Source organism: Fundulus heteroclitus, chromosome 5 (genome assembly GCF_011125445.2).
Source record: "Fundulus heteroclitus isolate FHET01 chromosome 5, MU-UCD_Fhet_4.1, whole genome shotgun sequence".
Taxonomy (NCBI): Eukaryota; Metazoa; Chordata; class Actinopteri; order Cyprinodontiformes; family Fundulidae; genus Fundulus; species Fundulus heteroclitus.
In genome coordinates, this window is record NC_046365.1 from 25835760 (window position 1) to 25858703 (window position 22944).

The 22944-nt window shown below is 38.4% G+C and overlaps 2 protein-coding genes across 4 annotated transcripts in view; both read left to right on the top strand.

Moving 5' to 3' along the window:
- Positions 1 to 2890, top strand: part of LOC105936763 (complement C3) — a 119051-nt gene extending 116161 nt beyond the window's left edge. The window contains exons 39-44 of the mRNA XM_036137294.1: positions 142 to 244; positions 475 to 564; positions 989 to 1081; positions 1158 to 1241; positions 1515 to 1653; positions 2310 to 2890. Of these exons, the coding sequence (XP_035993187.1) occupies positions 142 to 244; positions 475 to 564; positions 989 to 1081; positions 1158 to 1241; positions 1515 to 1653; positions 2310 to 2454 (654 nt within the window). The 3' untranslated portion in view covers positions 2455 to 2890. The remainder of the gene's footprint in view (positions 1 to 141; positions 245 to 474; positions 565 to 988; positions 1082 to 1157; positions 1242 to 1514; positions 1654 to 2309) is intronic.
- Positions 2891 to 9719: 6829 nt separating this feature from the next.
- Positions 9720 to 22944, top strand: part of LOC105929252 (complement C3) — a 45027-nt gene continuing 31802 nt past the window's right edge. Inside the window, exons 1-5 of one of the 3 annotated variants that reach the window (XM_036137290.1) lie at positions 9720 to 10122; positions 16475 to 16673; positions 19888 to 20050; positions 20725 to 20798; positions 21082 to 21170. In XM_036137290.1, the coding sequence (XP_035993183.1) occupies positions 9950 to 10122; positions 16475 to 16673; positions 19888 to 20050; positions 20725 to 20798; positions 21082 to 21170 (698 nt within the window). In that variant the 5' untranslated portion in view covers positions 9720 to 9949. Of the gene's footprint in view, positions 10123 to 16474; positions 16674 to 19887; positions 20051 to 20724; positions 20799 to 21081; positions 21171 to 22944 lie in introns of those variants that run through there. The other 2 variants (XM_012866947.3, XM_036137291.1) reach the window with 2 other exon arrangements.

The window sequence follows — 22944 nt, forward strand, 5'->3', positions numbered from 1 at the left end:
TAATAATTTTGAAAGGTTCACATCACTACCCATTTAGATGTATTATTTGTAAATATCAATAAAATGAAACATATGTAAAAGTGAAATTATGGGAGTAGAAGAAATCACACTTGGAATATAACGTACCACCTCTCTCCACAGGTGTCTAACACACAGTATGAAGAAATAACTTTCAAGATCGAACAGCAGATGAAAGTGGCCTTCTTACAACCAGCTGCTGTGTCAGTCTATGAATACTATAACAGTAGGTTTCTAAATGACTACTAACTACACAAATAAATGTTAAATGTATTTTTGTTACTGTTACAAAGTTATACAATCTGTCTGTGTTTTGAATAAGTTAACAACTTTCATCTCTGGCCAGAGAGCAGGCAGTTCAGTCAAGCATATGTGTTGTAAATTTCTAAATGTGCAAAAATTTACAAAATATTAAAACTGCATACAAAGTACCTGGCTTCTTCTTCCTGACTGCAGAGAAACGATGCGTTCAGTTCTACCGCCCTGGGAGGATTAGTGGGGAGTTATTGACACTTCGTCACAATGCCGGATACTTGTGTGCTGAAGGTGATGTAATTGCTTAAACTATACTTTAAGCATGGCTTTTATGACATGTCAATTTATAAACCATGCAACGTACCAAAATTCACCTTGCAATGTTATTTTAAAAACAATCTTTGTTGCCTCTTTTCTTCTCATCCATATGCAACACTATTGAAAGTGACACAAATAGGGTTGAAAGAAGGATGCTACAAGTGTAACTTTAAGTTGAAGCTTTTATTGTGGCGATGGACATCACATTTAATGTAGGGGAAACAATAGTTTGGTTTGGACATGTCCACTGCTGCTTTTTGTAAGCGAGATCAAGAAACAGCTGATTATATATATATATATATATATATATATATATATATATATATATATATATATATATCTTACTCATTTGCTCCCTCAGCTCATGGATGCATCTTATGTTTTTGTTTAATTTTAGAAAACTGCAGTAAACAGAAAAAGGAGAAAATCAACAATGATGAACGTACAAATAAAGCCTGTGAATCCACAGAATCAAGCAAAATAGATTTTGGTAAGGATCATTACTATAGTCTGAAATAGTTTGTTAAGCCCTGCTAATGAGCTAAATAATACATTTCTTCCTTCAGTTTACAAAGTGATTGTAGAGGATGTTTTCCACAATTACACCACTGACACCTACAGTATGCGCATCTTGGAAGCCTTTAAGTTAGGTAGGCGTTCTCTATTTGTTTTGATTGCTTTTAGATTGGCAGAAATAGCTGCAATGGCTAAAAAAATATATATTTTGGCCTGCTATTGTAATAAACCACAGGTTTATAATAATGTAGCATTTTTAATAAAGTGTGCTTATGTCTAAAGGAAAACTGCCTTTACTGTTTTTTCCATAGATTTCTATTCAGTAAATTGTGATCTCAAGAAATGTAAGTTGTTGACATGCTTGTTGTTGTTGTTGTTGTTCTGTATTACACATTTTTTTACAACAGGAAGTACCGATGTTGCTCCGAAAGACAAACTGCGCCTATTCCTTGGTTACCTGCACTGCAGAGAGGCGTTAGGTCTGCAACCAAGCAAAACCTACCTGATCATGGGTTCATCATCTAATATTCGCATTATTGGCACCTCGTAAGTTTGTTGTATGTCATAAGGCTTGTTTCAATAGGTTCTAGATTCAGGTGTATGGTGAAGCAGCAGAACTGGTGAAGAAGAGGTTTATGTTACTGTGTGATAGGATTTTTTTTCTGAACTGTTTCAAAGTTTTCTGCAAAGTGACTGAAGGATAAATGTGTAGGTTTTATTTATTTAATCCATGGCTCCTCCCTTAAATCTGCAGCTTTTTCATTTCTCTGAAGACTTGCTGTACCCAACTTGGTCTGCTCTCTTTATAATAATATAGCAAAGCAAAAAGATGCAATATTGTTTATAAACGTTAATTGGAGATTTACAAAAAATAACCACTAATAATCATTAAGCTCATTAAAGTTATTATTTGGACTGTAAGCTTAATAACCGTTCATGATTTGTGGTGTTCCCTGAATTGTGTGGGTAAAATCAGAAGTACTCCATTCAAACCCAACTTATTTGGATTATTGCTCAAATATTGGCAATAAACAGCCAAGTTAAGGTTTGGGAAATGTTTTATTTGAGATGTTTTAGAAAAATTAGAGGTCATTTAGCATTTTTGTGATATACTCAGCCCTTTTTTAGTCTAATAAAATTATTAATCATTGAAAAACCTGCCTTTGCAAAAACTCAACATATCGTAATTTTTTTCTGTTTAGATTCCAGTATCTCCTTGGTGAGACTACTTGGGTCGAGTACTGGCCAACCACAGAAGAGTGCCAAACTGTCAAACACCGCCCTACTTGCGTGGGCATGGAGCTCCTAGAGGAGCAGATTGAAGATTTTGGATGTAATATGAAGTGATTGGAAATGAAATGTTTATTTTTTTATTCCAAAACCCTTCTGAATAATTATTTTCCCTTAAGTTGACAAGTTGACACTTGTAATAGTAGGTCTTCTTGAATGTTTAGCTACTGTCACTAATTAAGGGCTCCTCTAAGTACATGTTTAATTGAAGTATAAAGTAACTATAACTAAAATAACAAAAAAATTTGAATATGAAGGTGCAAAATTATTTTTAGGAACTTTTTTTGCTTTAAGGTTACCTATCAATGGATAACATTTTGTCATTTGAATACAGAAATAAAATTAAACCCTGAATTTGTTGCTAGATTTTTGTTTTACATTTTGTAGACAACCTTTTACAACTGATGCATGATAGTAATGACATTATAATTGTGCAAAATCAAAATGACATGATATCCAATTGTTTGGTTTTAAATTTCTCTTTACAAGTTCAGACTCCTTGTCCTTTTTTCAAACTCCACATAGCTTAGCATTTTTAATTGTTTCTCAAAGCCAGATATTGTGCTGCAGTAACAATTTAACTTATAGTCCTTATTTGTCCTGTTACAGTTTTAGTAAAAAAAAATTACTGATCACTTTAAATGTTCAAATACAATTAATTTGAGTATATTCTTGGTTTAGATGGGGAAAAAAACACAGCAACTCATGTTAAATATTTCTTGGATATTTACTAAATTCACATTTACTGACACGGCATGATTTGTTTTAGGGAAAACCAAATGTAGAGCTGTGAAATCATCAGGTTTTAATGAGAAAAATAAACAGAATTTACAATGTTGATAAGAAGAACAAGGCAGGGTAATGGAGCAATGAGGAACATGAAATAAACGAAAGAAACCAGCAAAGTTCAGATTCTTTTTCTTTGACATTTTAGGACAGATAGAGCCAAATTTGTTTCATTACTCTCAACCAAAATTATTCTTCTCCATGTCTCAGGATGTCTGTTGCTGATCAGGAAAGAACTAAGAAAACCAGGGAGGCTATGCATTGTGGGGAAGTGGAACCCCGTTTCAGAAAGCATGGCCAATCTACCCTGAGTGGAAAGCTGCTACTCTGAGTAGTTCTACCTCACTCTGTCATATTCAATGAAACTAAACTCAGTGACCTATCAACCCTGAGTTAAGAGCGAGCATGAGCGGAAAGATGAAAGAAGCCCTCATCAACAGAATGCAGATAACGTGATTCACCATGGCAGCAGCAGGAAATAAGAAACCTTGAAGTGTGCATTTCTCGTCAATAGAATTAGAAATCTTAATGGCAGCATATGGAGAATATCAAGACATAATTACCAAAAAGAAACAATGCAGTGGCTGTGGAAAAAAAGCGCTAGTTAGTGGTAGAGAACTGTTGAAAAAGTCAATTTGAGAAGGGTTTTTTTTACGGAGAAATAAAGCTGTATTCTCATACTATAATCATTCAACATAAAAAAAGATGTCTCTTTGGGGGGGGGCATTGAATACATGTCTAGGTGCAACCAGAGAGGCATAAAAAGGACACGGCAGCATATCAAAATGAACATTTTTCAGAATGGATCCTGGAATTCCTGAAGCTGTACAAGGTCAACAGCATTCTGAGCCATCATTGCAAACTCCATTAGGCTGTGGAAAACCACCCTTGAGGACAACTTCAAGCCAATTGCACAAATCTCCATCAAATGGGGAATATACCAAAGAGATGCTCTGTCCCCTCTGCTGTCCATTACCCTTTCTAACAGAAAAGATTCCTGGATCAGTGTGAGCTTCTGTTCTTTTTGTGTCTCTGCTCTGTACTCTAAAACCCTCAGTCAGTGATTGCAGATAGTCATTCACACTGAGCCTGGTTCTGCTGACTTTTTCCAGTTAAAGGAGTTTTCTTCTCCACTGTTGCAACATGCATGCTCGGTATGAGGGATTGCTGCAAAGCCATTGACAATGCAGATGACTGTCCACTGTGTGTGTGTAGTGTGTTTCTACAAAAGAGGAAGACCAGGTTGAATACATTCGAATATGTATGAATCAATCTGAGAATTGACTGTTCAGCTACATTGCTGTCCAATAAAATAATCATTTTTGTGCTATCACAGCCTGCCTTTCTTAATTTACATGTGAAAAACTGGCTGTGCACACACATAAGTAAACATGCTACTCATTTTATCTTTATGTATTTTTCTCAAAAGTTTCTGTTTTAATATTTAATATACACTCACCGGCCACTTTATTAGGTACACCTGTCCAACTGCTCGTTAACACTTAATTTCTAAGCAGCCAATCACATGGCGGCAACTCAGTGCATTTAGGCATGTAGACATGGTCAAGAGAATCTCCTGCAGTTCAAACCGAGCATCAGTATGGGGAAGAAAGGTGATTTGAGTGACTTTGAACGTGGCATGATTGTTGGTGCCAGAAGGGCTGGTCTGAGTATTTCAGAAACTGCTAATCTACTCGGATTTTCACGCACAACCATCTCTAGGGTTTACAGAGAATGGTCCGAAAAAGAAAAAACATCCAGTGAGCGGCAGTTCTGTGGGCGGAAATGCCTTGTTGATGCCAGAGGTCAGAGGAGAATGGCCAGACTGGTTCGAGCTGATAGAAGGGCAATAGTGACTCAAATAACCACCCGTTACAACCAAGGTGGGCAGAAGAGCATCTCTGAACGCACAGTACGTCGAACTTTGAGGCAGATGGGCTACAGCAGCAGAAGACCACATCGGGTGCCACTCCTTTCAGCTAAGAACAGGAAACTGAGGCTACAATTTGCACAAGCTCATCGAAATTGGACAATAGAAGATTGGAAAAATGTTGCCTGGTCTGATGAGTCTCGATTTCTGCTGCGACAGTCGGATGGTAGGGTCAGAATTTGGCGTCTACAACATGAAAGCATGGATCCATCCTGCCTTGTATCAACGGTTCAGGCTGGTGGTGGTGGTGTCATGGTATGGGGAATATTTTCTTGGCACTCTTTGGGCCCCTTGGTACCAATTGAGCATCGTTGCAATGCCACAGCCTACCTGAGTATTGTTGCTGACCATGTCCATCCCTTTATGACCACAATGTACCCAACCCATGATGGCTACTTTCAGCAGGATAATGCGCCATGTCATAAAGCTGGAATCATCTCAGACTGGTTTCTTGAACATGACAATGAGTTCGCTGTACTCAAATGGCCTCCACAGTCACCAGATCTCAATCCAATAGAGCATCTTTGGTGATGTGGTGGAACGGGAGATTTGCATCATGGATGTACAGCCGACAAATCTGCGGCAACTGTGTGATGCCATCATGTCAATATGGACCAAACTCCCTGAGGAATGCTTCCAGCACCTTGTTGAATCTATGCCACGAAGAATTGAGGCAGTTCTGAAGGCAAAAGGGGGTCCAACCCGTTACTAGCATGGGGTACCTAATAAAGTGGCCGGTGAGTGTATGTATGCTGTGAGTACTTGCAATCCATCTCTTGCACACAGTCTTGGATAATAAAGCTGATTCTGACTCTCAAGCGTTCATCAGATGGAAAGCCTGTGAGAAGAAACAGTCTCTGTGTGACTGGTGTGGTGGCCTCTGTAGTGCCATCCTGAAGCTAAAAGTATAAGTAGGTTGTCGCTAGGATTAGTGGGATCTGCAGAGGTGTTCGCTGCTCTTTTACTTAACCTAGCCTGTACAAGTACAGACTGGAAGGTCAGCCATTACATTCCTCTCTGTAGAACTGTTTGTTGTGAGTTCTGACCTGTTTTATGAAAGAACCAAACCACACAGTGATGGGTGTGCTCATGACAGACTGAGCAATGATGAAGATGACCACCACCTTTTGTGGAAGGTTGTACTTATTGAGTTAAGGAAGTACTGTCTCTGCTGGGCCTTCCTCTGAACAGAGTCTATGTGTGAGGTCCAGGAAAAGGATGAATTCTAGGAACGGAAGTGATCAAGAGCAAAAAATGTTGCTGTGGATGGGGGTGTGGAGTTTACTAGAAGTCCACCGCAATCTAAACTGTCTTGAGGCTGAGGTGGTTCTGAGCAGTCATTTGTGTACGGAGGGAAGAGTGGGGAGAGAACACACCCTTGGGTGTGCCGGTGAATTTATGATAAAGAGGTTTGTTCCATGTGAAAAATTATTCTTCAGAAATGTTGGTTAATTAAATCTAGTCACTATACCTTTATATTCTGTAAGTGAATTGTATGGTTTATTTTAACAAGGACTTTTTTTATTTACTGAATTTAAGATCCCCTGCTCCCCAAAGTAACATTGCTGCGATTTGAAAAGATGTTTTGATGATTGGCTTCTTGATTTTTATTCTTAATATTCAATATCTATCTAAATAATAGCATGTTTAATCATCTGGTAATGTAACCCACCCCCATCAGCTCTAACAGGGCTACATTACTATTGTCACGGCTCAGAACAGAAGGACCCAGTATTCAAGACGGACAAACAGTTTATTGAAAATATAACTGCTAGGACGGCGCCGGTGATCTCAGCAGGAATCTCTACAGGCGGAGACAACAGGTTCGTGACCACGTCGGTCAGGATGTGATTTAACACGAACGTGCGGGCCACTAACCTGGTCTTATATCCAGTCCTGGTGAAGCGGTGGTCGGTGGACGGGCTAAGGTCAAAACCGTGTAGGCAATCAAGGGCAGAAAAATCCAAAGGGGTAGAGCAGTAGCCGATGTCCGGGACGTGGTCAATGGTCGGTAACAGGAGGTCAGAAAGCCGATGAGGTACCAAGGGATAATCCACAGCGAAGTCGGGTCACAGTCCAGAGATCGGTACATGGGTTAACAGAGATAGAGCAGGGTATCAAGTCGGGCGGGAGTCTAGAAACAGGCAGACGGATCAGGAAGGAACATGCAAACTCGGAGGTCAAAAACAGATCTGGTCAGGAACAGGTAACAAGTATGTGGAAATGCTGGAATAGATCAATCACAAGGACGAAATAAACTGGCAATACTGTCTTGTCTGGAGGGTGACTATATACTGTAGTACACAGGTGGAACAGGTGAGCAGTAATGAGAACAGGGCGGAGTAACAACAGGTGTGAAATGAGTCAATGGACCAGGTAACAGAAACAAAGTCATGACAACTATAGCAGCATAACTATAGAGATAGCTCAAAATGGAAGGTTTTAAGCCTAGTCTTAAAAGTATACAGGGTGTCTGCCTCACGGACTTAAACTGGGAGTTGGTTCCACAGGAGAGGAGCCTGATAGCTAAAGGATCTGCCTCCCATTCTACTTTTAGATACTCTAGGAACCATCAGCAGACCTGCAGTCTGAGAGCAAAGTGCTCTGTTAGGAACATACGGGGTAATCAGAGCTCTGATATATGATGGAGTTTGATTATTAAGGGCTTTATATGTGAGAAGTAGAATTTTAAATTATAATCTTGATTTAACAGGAAGCCAATGAAGGGAAGCTAGAATTGGAGAAATATGATCCCTCTTGTTGATTTTCATCAGAACTCTCGCTGCAGCATTTTTGATTAGCTGAAGACTTTGAACTGCATTTTGTGGACTTCCTGATAGTAAAGAATTGCATTAGTCCAGCCTTGAAGTAACAAATGCATGGACTAGTTTTTCTGCATCATCCCTGGACAGAATACTTCTAATTTTGGCAATATTCCAGAGGTGAAAAAAGAAACTCCTGGAAAGCTGTTTAATATTAACCTGACTCTCGCCAGCTGTATGTCGCTCCGCCTGGCTTCACTCACATACATCTGGGACATCGCCCATAGAGAGTGATTTCTCCAACTAATTTTATTGTCTGGCCAATCAGGACGCAGGGCTGGAGTTTCATAGATGTGACGTAGTGGAGAAGCGACCGTGACCTGAAACTGTTTTGATTCAGACAGCAATGGTGGCTCGCATTGAGGAAGCAAGCGTTAACATTGATGCTGCTATTTCTTCCATGTTGTCCAATCTACCTACTATTGTTTCATGAAAAGAACATCAGAGGACGGTCAAAAATAACATCAAGATTTTTTACTTTATTATCAGAGGCCAATTTAATGGCATCCAGATTAAGTGATTGATTAAGAAGTTAATTTTTGAGGACTCTGGTCCAAAGATTACAACTTCTGTCTTGTCAGAATTTAAAACAAGAGAATTTAAAGTCATCCAGCTTTTGATGTCATCAAGACATGACTGCAGTCGAAGTAATTGATTGGATTCATCAGAATTTATGGATAAATATAGCAGAGTGTCATCAGCAACGGTTGAAATCAATCTCATGCTCTCTGATAATTTTGCCGATCGGAAGCATATATATTGTAAAGAGAATTGGTCCAAGGACTGAACCCTGTGGTACTCCACAAGTGACCCTAGAGTTTGAAGAAGATTTACTATTAACATGAACAAACTGGAATCTGTCAGCCAGATAAGATTTAAACCAGCCTAATGCTTCCCCCTTAATCCTACAGTATGTTCAAGTCTTTTTAGGAGAATATTGTGATCAGCTGCATCAAATGCAGCACTGAGATCTAACAGGACAAGTACAGACACAAGTCCATTATCTGAGGCCATGAGAGTATTATTAGCGACCTTCGCTAATTATGTTGAATAGGTTTGTTTAATTATGTTGTGAATTATAATACACCAAATTATGGTAGCCCATGTAAATACATCCACCAAGAACTGTGTGTAAATCAGGTATGTTGTAAAATAAATCCTAAAAATGTAAAATATTTGGTACTTATATAAAAAAAAAGTTGAAAAAATATGCATTTCAGTAACTGACGTAGGACAGGAAAGGGTCAAAGTAAATACAGAGAAAACAGCAAAATAAATTTACAACAAAAGCATTAAATTTATCTCCAATACTGGAAAGTCAAATTAGCCTGAATCCTTTTACTATAGTAAATGATTAAATAAATAAATAGCCAGACCCCCCCCCCCCACCCCCACCCCTCAGTGCTAGACCCCTTCATCAATTCAAACTACCCGACTGCATCCAGATTAAGCAAAATAATAATACAAATTCAGCTGTATGTTTGATTGTGTCTGAGGTCAGGGTTAGTTCCAGTCTCAAACTTAAAAACTGGTATTCTCCCCATCCCACACTGAAATATTTTTGTGGTATCTTACCCTGCTGACTATCACTAATTCATATTGACGTAGATTATCAGTAAATACATGCAATTTTGGAAAGTTTGCTTTGTTGACATACATTGTTGGGGGCCAATGTGTTCTGGCCTTGACCGTGTCCTCTGTTAGGTTTTGCAATGACTGTGGGTGGTAGTTGCTGTCATTAACTCTTGTAAAGGTGCAACTAAAATCACAAGTCAATAGTGAATATCAATACCTGCCAGTTAATCTGTAAGATCTCTCAAAAGGGACATTGGTTAAAACCACTGCACAGCTGTTTTCCTGTTACTAATATTTTACAGACTATTATCAGTCTGAAATTAAATAAACTTGTGATAATATTTCACAATAAAGGGAAAGTCAGAGAAAACGGACAGCAAGGACAAAGGTTACCCAACCACTTTTTCACATTGACTGATTGGGGCTGGACTGTCCTGTGATGGGACGTGACAGTGTAGAAGAACCAAGCCTGTGGATCAAAAGGAAGAAACTGAGAGGGTTTACTTTCACAGCAGATATGGAGTCAAGTAGGAGAATGAGATGGACTCCATTTGGATTTGTGGGCCTTCTTGCTTTGCTCTCACTGTGTTCTCTGGCTGACGGACTTCCACTGTAAGACATTTCTCAATTTTACAAAGCACTTTCTTGTATTTTTTCGCATTTAGGGTTCAATTTAAGATTTAAAAGGAGAGGGCACATACTTACAAATTCCAGTGAGTCATAAAGATAATTATCCAAAAACTGCAACTTAACTAAGTTATTGAAAAAATCATTCAAGCTGCGCTATTTTTTTTTACATACATTTTAAACATGTTTTTGTTGTCACACAAATTGGAGCAATTGTTTCGCTTTAGGTTGTCTTAACAGTGTTTCCGATAGGTTGAGAACTCACTTGTGGAGGTGGGCAATGCGGAGAGGCTTTGGACAGTACAGTCTAGTATGGTGCTTGATGAGCAGGTTACAAATAAACTAGTCAAAAGATTATAAACTCTCTATATAACAGAAATCCTCAATGTCAACATAAATTAGAAATAATGTAGTTATTCACATTTTAATCAAATTATTGTGAGCATGAACAAAATCTTTTCATATATTCAAATGATGTTCAGATATTCATTTGTAAAACTATGTACAAAGTTAACAGTTTCTGTCAGGATCTGGGTTTTTGTTTTGACTGTTTGTTTATTTTGATCTATTAGTTAAACTCTCCAGCTTTAAAGCTCAGTTTTGGTTTCAGGTTCTTTCTTGTTTGGTTTCTGTTAGCTTGTGTTCTGTTTAGTTTTAGGTTTAGGTTCTGTTTTGGGTTATGGTCTAGTTTGGATTTTATTGTGGTTTGATTTTGTTTATTATCACTTCACTTGGCCTGCTCTGTTTACTTCTCTGTATCCAGCCTTTAATCTGTCACTCAGTTCACCTGCCAGCTATCTGCCAGCTCACCTCGTAGTCAACACCCTGTTACTCCTCTTCTCCAGTCACCATTCAATCAGTATCAGTTTTCTTCCAGTCACTTCCCTGTTCCTGATAAGCTTCATCCATGTCAGTAATTAGTCTTCACTCCTGTTCACCTGCTCACTCCCCTATATAATCCTGCCTCAAACCTCTGCAATCTGCCAGATCAATTCGAGCCACTTGGTGAGTCTTATCCAGCGTTGTATTACTGATAGCCCTGTTGATACCTACCCGATTGCCTTTTTGATTCTGAGCCAGCCTGATCCCTGAACCTGATTTTCTTGCCCTGTATGATTGCTTACCTGTTTTTCTAACCTGGATCTGCCTTGGGATTTTCTGAGTTTGCCTCATCCTTGTCTGGACCTTTGCCTGTTTTGGACTGCATTTCGCGTACTGGATTTTGGATTGCCTTTGTAAACCATTGAACCTTGCCTGTCCCTGTTTGGTATTAAAATCCATTTTTTTGCTTAAAACCTCTCTCTTGTCTGGCTGAATACTGGGTCCATCTGTCTCTGGTTCCTGACAGTATCTGTCCGAGGAATTAATCTTTCATTGATTTGGGGAAAAAAAAGAAAGGTCTGCGTGTATGGAAAGGCTTCAGGGGCGGGTCCATTAATGCAATTCTTAAGCATGTAAGCACACTGCTCAGTTTTAATCCTGTTTATTGCAAATAAGTCTCATTCACAATTTACACTTGACACTGGGATGACTAGTGCCACTGTAGCCATATGTGAGGGTAGATTTCTGCCCACTCATTAAATCCACTGGCAAGCTGTCCCATAACTGACCCTTGGCTTTTGTCCTACCAGGAAAGAAAAGAGTTGACACTAAATAAAAAATAAAATCATTGCAATCTTGATTTCTAGAGAAATCATACCATTTATAAGTGGGATTTAAGGTGTTTTTAAACCAATAGGCGAACACAAAAATGACAGCCTAGATAAAATGGAACTACTGAAGAAATACCTGACAACATACCTAAATAAAATACCCTCTGGTTATAACTGCTTGCCCTACACAAATTAAATAAGACTTAAATGTATTAGCATACTTCACAAGTTTAAGCTAAAAGGATCAAACGCGTACATTTTCATTATGCAGGTAGCATCATTTTCTTCAATCAGGTAGATCGAAACGAAGGAGGTAAAGGCAGGAGACTCCATTATAGTGTGGGGTCCCCTTCTTTTATACAGTCTATAAGTAACACATTTTCCTCATACTTAAAATCTAACATGTCAGATGATAACTATTTACACTCACTATTTGTAATTATAATTTTACATATTTGACTCTGTTACATAGACTGGAGCTCATGTCTTCCTTCTGCCTAGGCTAGGCTCCCACATACTCAGGTATACTGTGTGCTACTGTAACTATCCACAGATGTTTTACTCTTCATAGTCAGGCATACCAATTGCCTAAATTTCTTTTGAAAAATCTCTGAATTTTCTACCCTATCTGCCAGTGAGACGAAGCGGCGGAACAAATTACTTCAGCACAGAGAGGGACTTTGTCGCCATGCATCTTCGCAACTGCCTGCCTCATTGCATCAGCTCTAAATCACTTGTAAAACAATTTGATGTGTAGACGTCTTCCCACTGAGCAGATTACTGTTTGACCACAGCCGTAAAAATTGAGCTCTGTGTGTAACTGGACGTCTGTGGGGCCGTGGGTTTAACTGTTTATAAACCCAGGGCCCCACTGTCTGAATTTTATCTTTGCTGGTGGGTCTCAATTTACCTGGGTGTGACACCCAAGTAGAGTCTTTGTATGGGACACGCTGCTTAATCTCAGTTAGATTTTTGTTATGTTCTGGTTTGAAATAAACTATATTAGTCTAAACACCACAGGCAGCTTGTCAATAGGGGTGCACAGGTGCCACCCCATCACAATAGCAGGAAAAAAACGCCACAGAAAACAAAACAAAAAAATAGTAATATATCTGATCTCTCATAAAATGTATTTGACTTGATTTTTAAGCATTCCAATTCCATACTGGGTTAATTTTTTTTCATGTAGGACACCTAATTTTAACGTTTAAATGCCAAAGGGCAGAGGACAAATGAGAAACCTTTTGTTTTCCATGTTACTTCATGTTGGTCTCTAATTGGTTACTTAAAGGGGCCTAGTAACATATTTTGACCATAAAAATAAAACATAAAAGGTATATATTTATCCTCACATAAAACAAAATACACCAAGTGTTCGTTCGGTTAGTGTTTACTTAGTCCTTTTTGAGCCTGAAATTAACTTTGCGGCAGGTGCAATCAACAGACATCAGCGTTGTTGCTCCATCTGCCAGCAGTATCGCAGAATCCAAGATGAAAGCAAGATGGTGACAACTGATGCAGCTACTGTGAGGGCCAGTAGATCAACCTGCAATGCCTCGCAGTAAAGTGACAGCTCGGCTTGGTTAAAGACCAACCCGATCTACAGTGTTCAGGTCACTTACTCTTTCTCATCACACCTCTGCTTGATGTTGCCAACTTGCGCAGCTCCATTGCCAGGAACCAGGACCACAGGTCATGTGGTCTTGTTTTGGTAAATATACACAAAAGCGCTTTGTTTCCTAAAAACTAGCAGAAAAACAGTGGAAAACAAAAATAAAATATAAGATAATTTAGTCAGAAAACCATTGTATGCTACCAGCGTTAACTACTGGCATAGAAATTTGTAAAATCCCCTTTAAAGATTATCCTCAGGGAACTCTCTGCACCTGGAGCCAGTCAAGGTTTTTTTGTCATTCTTCATCCAATCAGATTAAGTCATCATTTCTGTTCATCAAAATCACACCCCAGGCAGATCAGATGTGCATACCCGAATGTCACTCAAATGTTCAAATGAAAATGGAAGAGTTGGACAACAATGACGAGACAGGAGAGAATGGTGCAGTGAAAGAAAAACTAGCCTTTGATTAACAAAATCATTTTGTGATGCTTTCGCAGTAGGAAAAACCGCAGATAAAGTAACAGATCACCCAGACTTAAAAATCCAGCAGCAGGCTAATGACAGAGTATGGATTTATGTTCAATTATCTCAGGTAGTGGTCAGGTGACCAGAGGGATGGGCTTTAATTAGAGGTTCCACTTCCTGTCCGTTGCTCAGACATCGTTCTTTCATGTCATGAGCTCAGATTCTTTCTACGTCTTAGTTCTATTCTCTTCGGCACCATGAGTACCACCCATCCTTCTCTCTGCCTTCCCCATGTGGTCTCTGTTCCGCAAGTAACACTATTTCTCTTCTAGTCCAAATTCTGTGCCTTGGGTGTAATCAATCAGCGCCCCTCCATCCACCCACCATAAATTCATGCTGCGGTATGGTCTAATCGGCATGCTACACTCTTTCACTCATATCTAAGTACTATTGTGTTGAGCCATACCGTTAACAGATAGACTCCAACCTCTAGTGGCCCTACTCCCAAAAAATATTTTGGGTTCTGCTACTGCACAACCTGTAGCCAAAATATAACACTGTGCAGCAAAATGTGTATGTAAAAGAATGGGCCCATGATGAACAAATTAAGAAATGTCCACCACTGACTCATATCATGTACAATTCAGCTGAAAGTTGTTATGCCATAAACTGGTTGAATATGCTTATTATTATTATTAATTATAATTTGGTATTATAATTTAAATAATAAATTATTCAACTCAAAATTTCGCTATAACAAATATAGTTCAAATGGTGGTGATGTTAGCTATAAGCTTATAAGTATTTATACCACTAATGCATTAGTTAACTTGCTGTTATGAACTCATTTATGCTGGAATAAATGATCAGGTCGGACTGTTAACCGACCAGGTTTATCCAGCAGGCTGTGAGAACCCCAATGTAACTGCAATTAGAGTTTAAATCCTTATTCCTTATCACCATCCAATGATATTGTCTCTGTATTAATATCAGATGTTAACTCCAAAGGAGGTTAGCTCTGATTTCTGAATAACCATGTAACTGTGAATTGGACTGAACACAAAACAATGTCTATTCCGCAGTCGTTGGTTTTTATTGAACCAAAAGCAATTCCCTGTTACAGTAATTCTCTGATTCAAACAACTTTGGAATTCTTACTCATTACTAAACTAAAACATGCAAAATATATATGTGGAAATAAAGAACAAAACAAAAATAAACAATGGATTAAAATGAGCGGTTAGCAGATCTTAACTTAACTCAAAGTTGTTTAACACCGCTCTCGAAACACCGGCATTTCACGTATCAGCATTGATAGACAGAACAGCTTCGGGAATCTCACTGGACGCTTTGATGTCTTACACAAAGCTAGTTCAGCTAAGCTACCTACAGTTCAGATATACGTCACCCTCCCAAGATGGCTGCTACGATGACGTATGAGGGGAGGTCCTAATGACGTAACCACGCTTACACTGATAGGATAATGCCTCGCTTCGAGAGGGGGGGCAGCTAACTGGGAGTTTAAAGCAAAGCCCGCGACTTGAGCTCGGACAAAGAAATTAAACTGATAAGGAGCGAAAAGAGAGAGAGGGGGGAAGCAGGGAAGAAGATGGAAAGGAATGAAGCAGTAACCCACGGCGGGGTTCTTGATGGATCACAAATCAACACAGCAAATCAATTGTAAAATGCATGCACATACAAAGAAAATGTTCAGCAAAATAATTCCAACTTCGTCGTGGAATAAAAGCATTAACCAACACCTACAAAGTTCTACCGCCTGCCCAGGCACTTCTAAACACCCTGTTGGTGAAACAGAAATAAAAGGGGAAAACCCCGTTACTTTGAGATGCCTCGGGGCTGGTCCGGAGCGCTCCGAGAAATGCGGCTTTCTGGACGCGTCTTGACGAGCGCAGTTGACCGCAGGCTGCAGCGGGACGGGGGAGAAGCTGCTTCGTTTCTTCCTCCGGGTTCAGTCAGTCGCTTTGTTGGCCAGACAAAGCGGGGTCCTCTTCGATCACTGGGAGATCCGGCGTCTCTCAGTCTTTTGATCAGAGGGAATTTAAAAGTACTTATTTAAGTCGACCTCCTGTTATAAAAAAACAGGGAATAACCGTTGCGTCGAAAAATCTCGGTCCAGCGAGCAATCGAACACGTGGCGTGGAATCACCCCAACGGAAACAGCTGTGTGTGTGTCTTCTCGGGTTGGCTAAAAGCCAGGGAAGAAGGAAGATTTTCGTGTGTGATCGGCTTTTATAGCCATCACCATAGCAACCTTATCTTGATCGGCGGCCATTTTGCCGTGTTGCGTGATGGGAGTTGGTGGCCATTTTGACCACATTGCATCATGGGTAACGCAGTCCGTTACGTCCCGAATTGATGCCCGCTTTCTGTCACGTCTGAACTGGCACAACAAAGTAAACAAATCTGTTTGGAAAATCTGTTTAAAAAAGTTAAAATGAAAAAGGGTTCAATAAGATGCTCGATTTGCAGATTCTCCCATATCTTACATGAGACAAATTGAGTCTGTTCAAGCTAATAATCTACAAGTACCTTAAACATAATTTCCTTGGTGTATCTTCTTTGTGTCTGCTTGTCTCTCCAGGGAGGTGTTGTCTGCCCCCAACCTTCTTCGAGTAGAAACTGCTGAAAATATCTTTGTTGAAGTTCAAGATAGCGTGCAAGAAGATGCCATACCTGTGCAAATCAAAGTCATGGATTATCCAACCAAAGTTAAAATGCTTGCAGAGACATCTGTGATCCTTTCTAAGGAAAATAACTTTCAGGATTTTGGGAAAATTCAGGTAACTTGCTGCAAAATATAAATTAAAAATCATGCTCTCATACTTATCATTCTTATTAGACATAGGATTTAAATCAGAACATGAACCACAGAGGCATATAAAACAACTTAAAGCTTTACTTCATGACTAACTAAATGAATGCAACAATGAAAAGCAGCACAACACAAACCTAGAAAAGAGGCCATATTTTTTGCTTTTAAACACAGCAATACTCCTTATAAGCTGACCATTTATGCAATAGACCACAAAACAATAATATGTTAATGATAAAATGTTACATGCAGAAATGACAACATGATGGTTTAGGCATCATAAGATGAAACTGATTTGAAAAGTAGAACCTTAGGGTTTTAAGGTAAACTGGATAGTGTAGGGTTACTGTCAGTTCGTTATATTTGAGTTCTGGATTCAATAAACATGTGAAGTATTTACTGTTTCAAAAGCTGCTTTTACATAGAATCACCATTCTCCTTTCAACCCAGGATAGAAGTAACCTTCTTTATAAACAATCAATCCTCTCCATCAACAATGTCTTAGGCATGTTTTTCTCCTTTCAAACCTAGAAGTACAGTCCACGGGCTCGTTCTTCGTACGTCGCTAACTCAGTCAGCTGGATTTGATTGTTGACGAATTGGCATGATCTATGATCGTTTGGTTCTTCGAAACTCATCCTGGACTTGCTGTCATATCAACATGTGTGCAAACTTAAACCTGCTCGCGAGCAGGCTCATTTGATGTAAACAGGATTAGATTGCGGCTTTATAAGCGGAGGAGATAGGGAAGTCTGTCGTAGCCATGTCTTGTCCGTTTTTACGACAGCAACCTGTTGCAGAAGGTGCAAGAATAATTTGCAGTGCTTTTCGAATTAATCGCGTATTGCGAGACAGACAGGATCCTTTAGCGCAGCGCGATAATGTAATTGTAGAGCGATATCGTTTTTCTCGTGAGGCCGGTATTTACATAATTAATTTGTTGGAACCACACATTAAGTGTTCAACACGGAGGAGTGATTTTTTTTTTATGTTCATCCAAAGAGTTTTTTTTTGAGTGCATTTAAAAGTGGCTTTTAAAAAGAGGAAAAAGTGGCTTTTTAATGTATAATAATTAAAGGCTACCATTTTGTAGAATATTCTTGTACTTCACTTTTACTTGTCCCCATGTTCTAGTGGGTCCCATGGAGGCTCTGACATAAAAGAACAAAGTAAATGTGAAATTATTAAAATGCAAAAATACATACTGTAGAAAGTGATAGAAACATCTACCATGGATAGTACTTGCATATTTAATTTGTCTGCTACTTTTTGCCAGCCCTCTCTCCTGGCTTTAGCAGACTTTGAGGTGTTCCCTGTCCTTTTTTAATACTTTATTTTTGTCATTTTAGTAGTTTTAGAAATACACATAAATACATACATACATACATACATTGAACAACTGGACCCCCCTACAACAAAAGTTACAGAGCAACTAGTTTGACAGGAGCAGTTGAATAATAATCCAAAAAAAAAAGGAAAACAGTAATTACATTACTTATACAGTTGGTGTCAAGTTCTGATGAATGTTTCATTTTTTCCAGTATTTATTGTATTTATAAGCAGCAAGTCTTAATGAAAAAGTCATACATTGTGTGAATTTCCTCAATTATATCCTTCCAGTCCTAACATGATGGTGGTTCTGCATCAAGCCACCTGCAAGTTATAGCTTTCTTTGCACTTGCTATTAATATTAGTAGGAGACTTCCTCAGCTCTTGGGGTAAACTACCCAGGAAAACCGTGGTAAAATCACAGCGTAAACATAACTCCATTTTAGTATTGATTTCTAGGATGCGATCTTAGTACATTCCCAGAAGATATGAAAATGTCCTGAAGACAGATACCCACAGTTCCTCCAACATTTTGCCTTCTCAGTGTCGTTACAATGTTTACTTTTAATGTTAGGTGTAACAAAAAAATGCACCAAGCATGTCCAGAAAAATTCCATCCATAGGTCAGAACTTGACGTGTGGATCACAGAATTACAAATATTTAACCAAACATCATCAGTTATTGTTTTTTTAGCTTCCTTTTCTTATTTAACCTTAAGATATGTTGTATTACATTTTCTCTCTGTTTGTAGACATGAGTATAGTTTGGATATTGTTTTTTTTGGGAGGTCTTCCTTTGCTGGAATCTAATAAGATTTTAAGTATACCTGTCTCATCTTGCTCCAAAATTTTAATATTTTTATTGTAATGGTATCTTAGCTGGAGGTATTTAAAGAATTCACATTATTCCAGGTTATAGTTATCTTGAAGTTGTTTAAAACTCTTTAATTCACTATTGCTTGTAATATTCCAGTAACGTTTTTGTGACCACTGTGTAAATCCCCTGTCGTTTTAATTAATGACTCAAATGCGGCATAACCTTCCATTCAAAGCTTGTGTTCTGCTTGGGAGAAAAACCATGCTGAACAGCCAATAGCAGCGTTGCTAATCATTGTTTATACTATTAACACATTTCCTCCTTTAAACCGACGCATGAACGCGCAGTTATCTCAGATAACACAATCCAGCCATACTAATCATAAACAACAGGTGTGTTCGAAGAACCTAATTAGCCGGATCATTATTAGCCAGATGAAATGATCTTGGATGTCTCATTTGATCTCAGATGTTTTAAGCAACGTACGAAGAACGGGCCCCAGAACTACTTCTCAGAACTACTTCTCTTTCAGTGTGTAGCCTTGTTTACTTCCTGGTTCCTGAGCCAATCATATGAGAGTTCCCAGAATTCCCAAAACAGAGTGTAGCATTTGTTATTTTATTTTGGCAAATGGCTTATGAGCAAAAATTACAACATTCAGATGTTTGTTTTTAAAAGTAAATAGCTGAATTACATTTTTAAACAAATATGTTACCAGAGATGCTTCAAGATAATGAACTAAATACCTCAAGTGAATTAATGTGTATTTTGAGTTTTCATATTAATGACAGATATAACTAGAATTTTGAAGAGAAGTGGCTTTTCAGGAATGACCACCAGCTGGCTGATCTTTTTTAGACAATTGCATTCGATGCTCGGTTCCCAGAGTATATCTGCTGTTTTCAATATGACTACCTTTGTCATGAGTAATACTGTGAAAGTTCACCATAAATAACATTTACTTTGATAATGTCTTTTCATGTGACTTATATCCCAAGTACCATGTTTTAACTTTTACTGTTTGTTTTATTTCCAGATCAAGGCTATAGATTTCAGTAAAGATCCCAATAAAAAACAGTATGTGTATCTCCAAGCACAGTTCCCAAACAAATTGTTGGAAAAAATTGTGTTAGTGTCCTTCCAATCTGGGTACATTTTCATACAAACTGACAAAGGCATCTACAATCCCAACAGCAATGGTAAGTTTATATGTTTTCCACTGAATCAATTATTACAGTCTGAGGGTATGTTTGTTAAAATATTACAAAAACAAATGTTTACCACATTTATATAGTTACAATATCTATTGGAAAGGTAGATGATAGGTTGGCATAGTAAAAAGAGAGTACACCCTCTTTCACGTCTGGCGTATTTCCGTATTTGTTTTATGACTCTTAACCTCTATCTGGATAACACTATCCCATGGACCACACAAGTAAGGCAATCTTTTTAAGCAATGCACAGTAGTTCCAAAATAAGGTTTTGGATTTTTATTTTCACGGTGGAAGTGTGGCCAGAGTAAATTACAGCAGCTCTGTTGAAAGTGGGACTGCATTGCGATAATTGCGTCACACTCTCACCACCTTCTAACTTTAACTGACGTTGCAACATTGTCTGTGAAAACATGTTCTTTATTAACCTTTTTGATGCAACGTTAACCATTAGTTTTCACAGTGGTTGGGCTTGGTGAACAACAAAAGAAGGGTAGATGATGTCCAGACTCTACACAGAACACCCGTTTCTGCAACTCTGTTTGTCAATGTCTGTCTGTGTCTTTTGAAAGGGAAAACTGAGAGCTACTTTCCTTTTTCTTTGTTCCTATTTGATTGCATCCTATAATAAAGTCTTTTTTGTTGTATTTGTATTTTAAAAGTTATGTATAGGATTTTTGCAGTCAGCCCTGGCATGGAACCTCAGAATGATATACTACTGGATACTGAAATTGTGGTAAAGTGCTTTATGTTTCAATAACTGTATAAGTAGTTCTGTACTACACATGAATAGTGCTGTACAAACAAGTATGGTTCACTAAAAATATTTTGTTGGATTCTGTAACTGGTATAGAAAAAGTGTTTTTCAAGCAAGTTTTGCAAACCTTCGACACTGCATATACTGGCATGACAGTGATTCTCACAGATATAACCCAAATTAGCTGAAGTAATAGTAATTAAATTTAAATAATATAGCTTTTTTGATGAATGCCAACTAATAATGAAAGTGTTGTTCATAGACTCCTGAAGGCATCACTATACAATCTAATTGGAGATTATTGAGAATGGGGGTGACTACTGAAGACTACAGGCTTCCTGAAATTGTTAGGTAAGTGATGTTAAATTATTGTAAATAAAAGCTGAAGCCTCATTGACATCCCCACAGATCTCTGAACTAAAAACTTGTATTTTAAAGGTGACCTACTATTCTTCCATTAAAGTACTTCTTGATTCTGAGATCATACAAGTTGCTATATATTAGAAAGTTCACATACTATTATGACCCGAGGAAAAAAATTAAAAAATTTTGATGACAAAGTGGATTTTTAAGGCTTTTTAGCACAAGGCTCTTAAAAAAATTTGCGCCGCGTGTCACGTAACTGATGACATAATTCGTTGACAACCGTTGAACTGATTACATGGCAACAAGTTATTTCCTGCTTGCAAACTCGCTTTTCTCAAACACAACTAGACGAATAAAACATGGTTAAAAAGTGTACCGTGTATGGTTGGTCAAATACCAACAAGGATAATGTCTCCTTACACACATTTCCGAACCCGAAGAGTCACACTACCTCAGCACGGCCCTCCTATCCCGCAGAACCCAGAGGCGTTTAAAGCCATGGTGGGGATAGACCCACAGCCCCCCCCCCCCGGAGAATATGAGCGCCATGGCGCAACAGATAAATGCGCGTCCGCTCTCAGAGCGCTCACGTCTAGATTATTAAGTAAAATTCCGGGAACACATAGTTCTGAGACATTGTGGTGTGTGCTGAATGTACATATTTTTCTTTTATGTGCTGTTTTGGCGAATTTCAGCCATCATAAACTATGCCAGGCAATCAAGCTTCGACGAGTTGTTTCCGTGTTTACATCCGAACTGGCAGCCAGTTTATAAACTGGCTGATTATAAGCCCCGATTCCAATTATACACCAGCAACCCATTTCGTTTATTCTCCTAAAATGTTTTTCTCAGACTTACCCGAATCGTAACAGGCTGTCTTTCGTGTTAAAATTATCACTTTGTGAATCCACATTTGAACTTGTCGTTGTGTACTCCATTGTACTCTCTGTAGCGTAGCCTGGGCTACATCAACAAACTACGTCATCATACCACGTGACCCAGATTGTGGATTTTCCACCTAGCGGTCACTGAGGGACAATTTTTAGTCCTTAAAAAACCTTTAACAGCACAATCACGATCTTAATGCCACGTTTTTTCAAAATACGGTCACTAATGCATGTATTTCCGAGTTGGTTGATCGCAGAATCAAGAAGTACTTTAAACATTTAGGATAGGTCTATGGCATGGGTCTTCAACCCTTTTGTATGCAAAAGCTTGCATACAAAGTAGTGAAACCTGTTCATACAAGCTGGTGAAAAGATCTACATTTCATACAAATGAAAAGGCTGAGAATCTTTTATACAAACTAGTAAAAACATTTCAATAAAGTAGTAAAAACCATTTATACAAACTAGTGAGAACCTTTTATATAAACTAGCAGTCTATATGAACTGTGTCTGGCTGGATTATTGGGTTCTTAGAGCACTATCCATTACAGGTTGATATTTTTAAATGTTACTTTTAATCTGACAAACAAGTAATCGTAATGCATTTTCTAATTTGAATACAAGTGTATGTATAGGCACAAAACATACATTTTAGTTTTTTGTAAGCTTTATAATTATACTGATGAATCTGTTCTAGAAATTCTAAAATGAAAATAGGTTTGAATATCCAAGTTATCTTTATTTTGTTTTTACATAGCGTTCTGTAAAGCAGTGGTTACCAACCTCTTTTATTTAACAATCCCTGTTCTTGCTTCGACCAAAATTCTGCACCCCCACACTACCGCAACGTTTGCATGTCAAAGTTTGCAGGA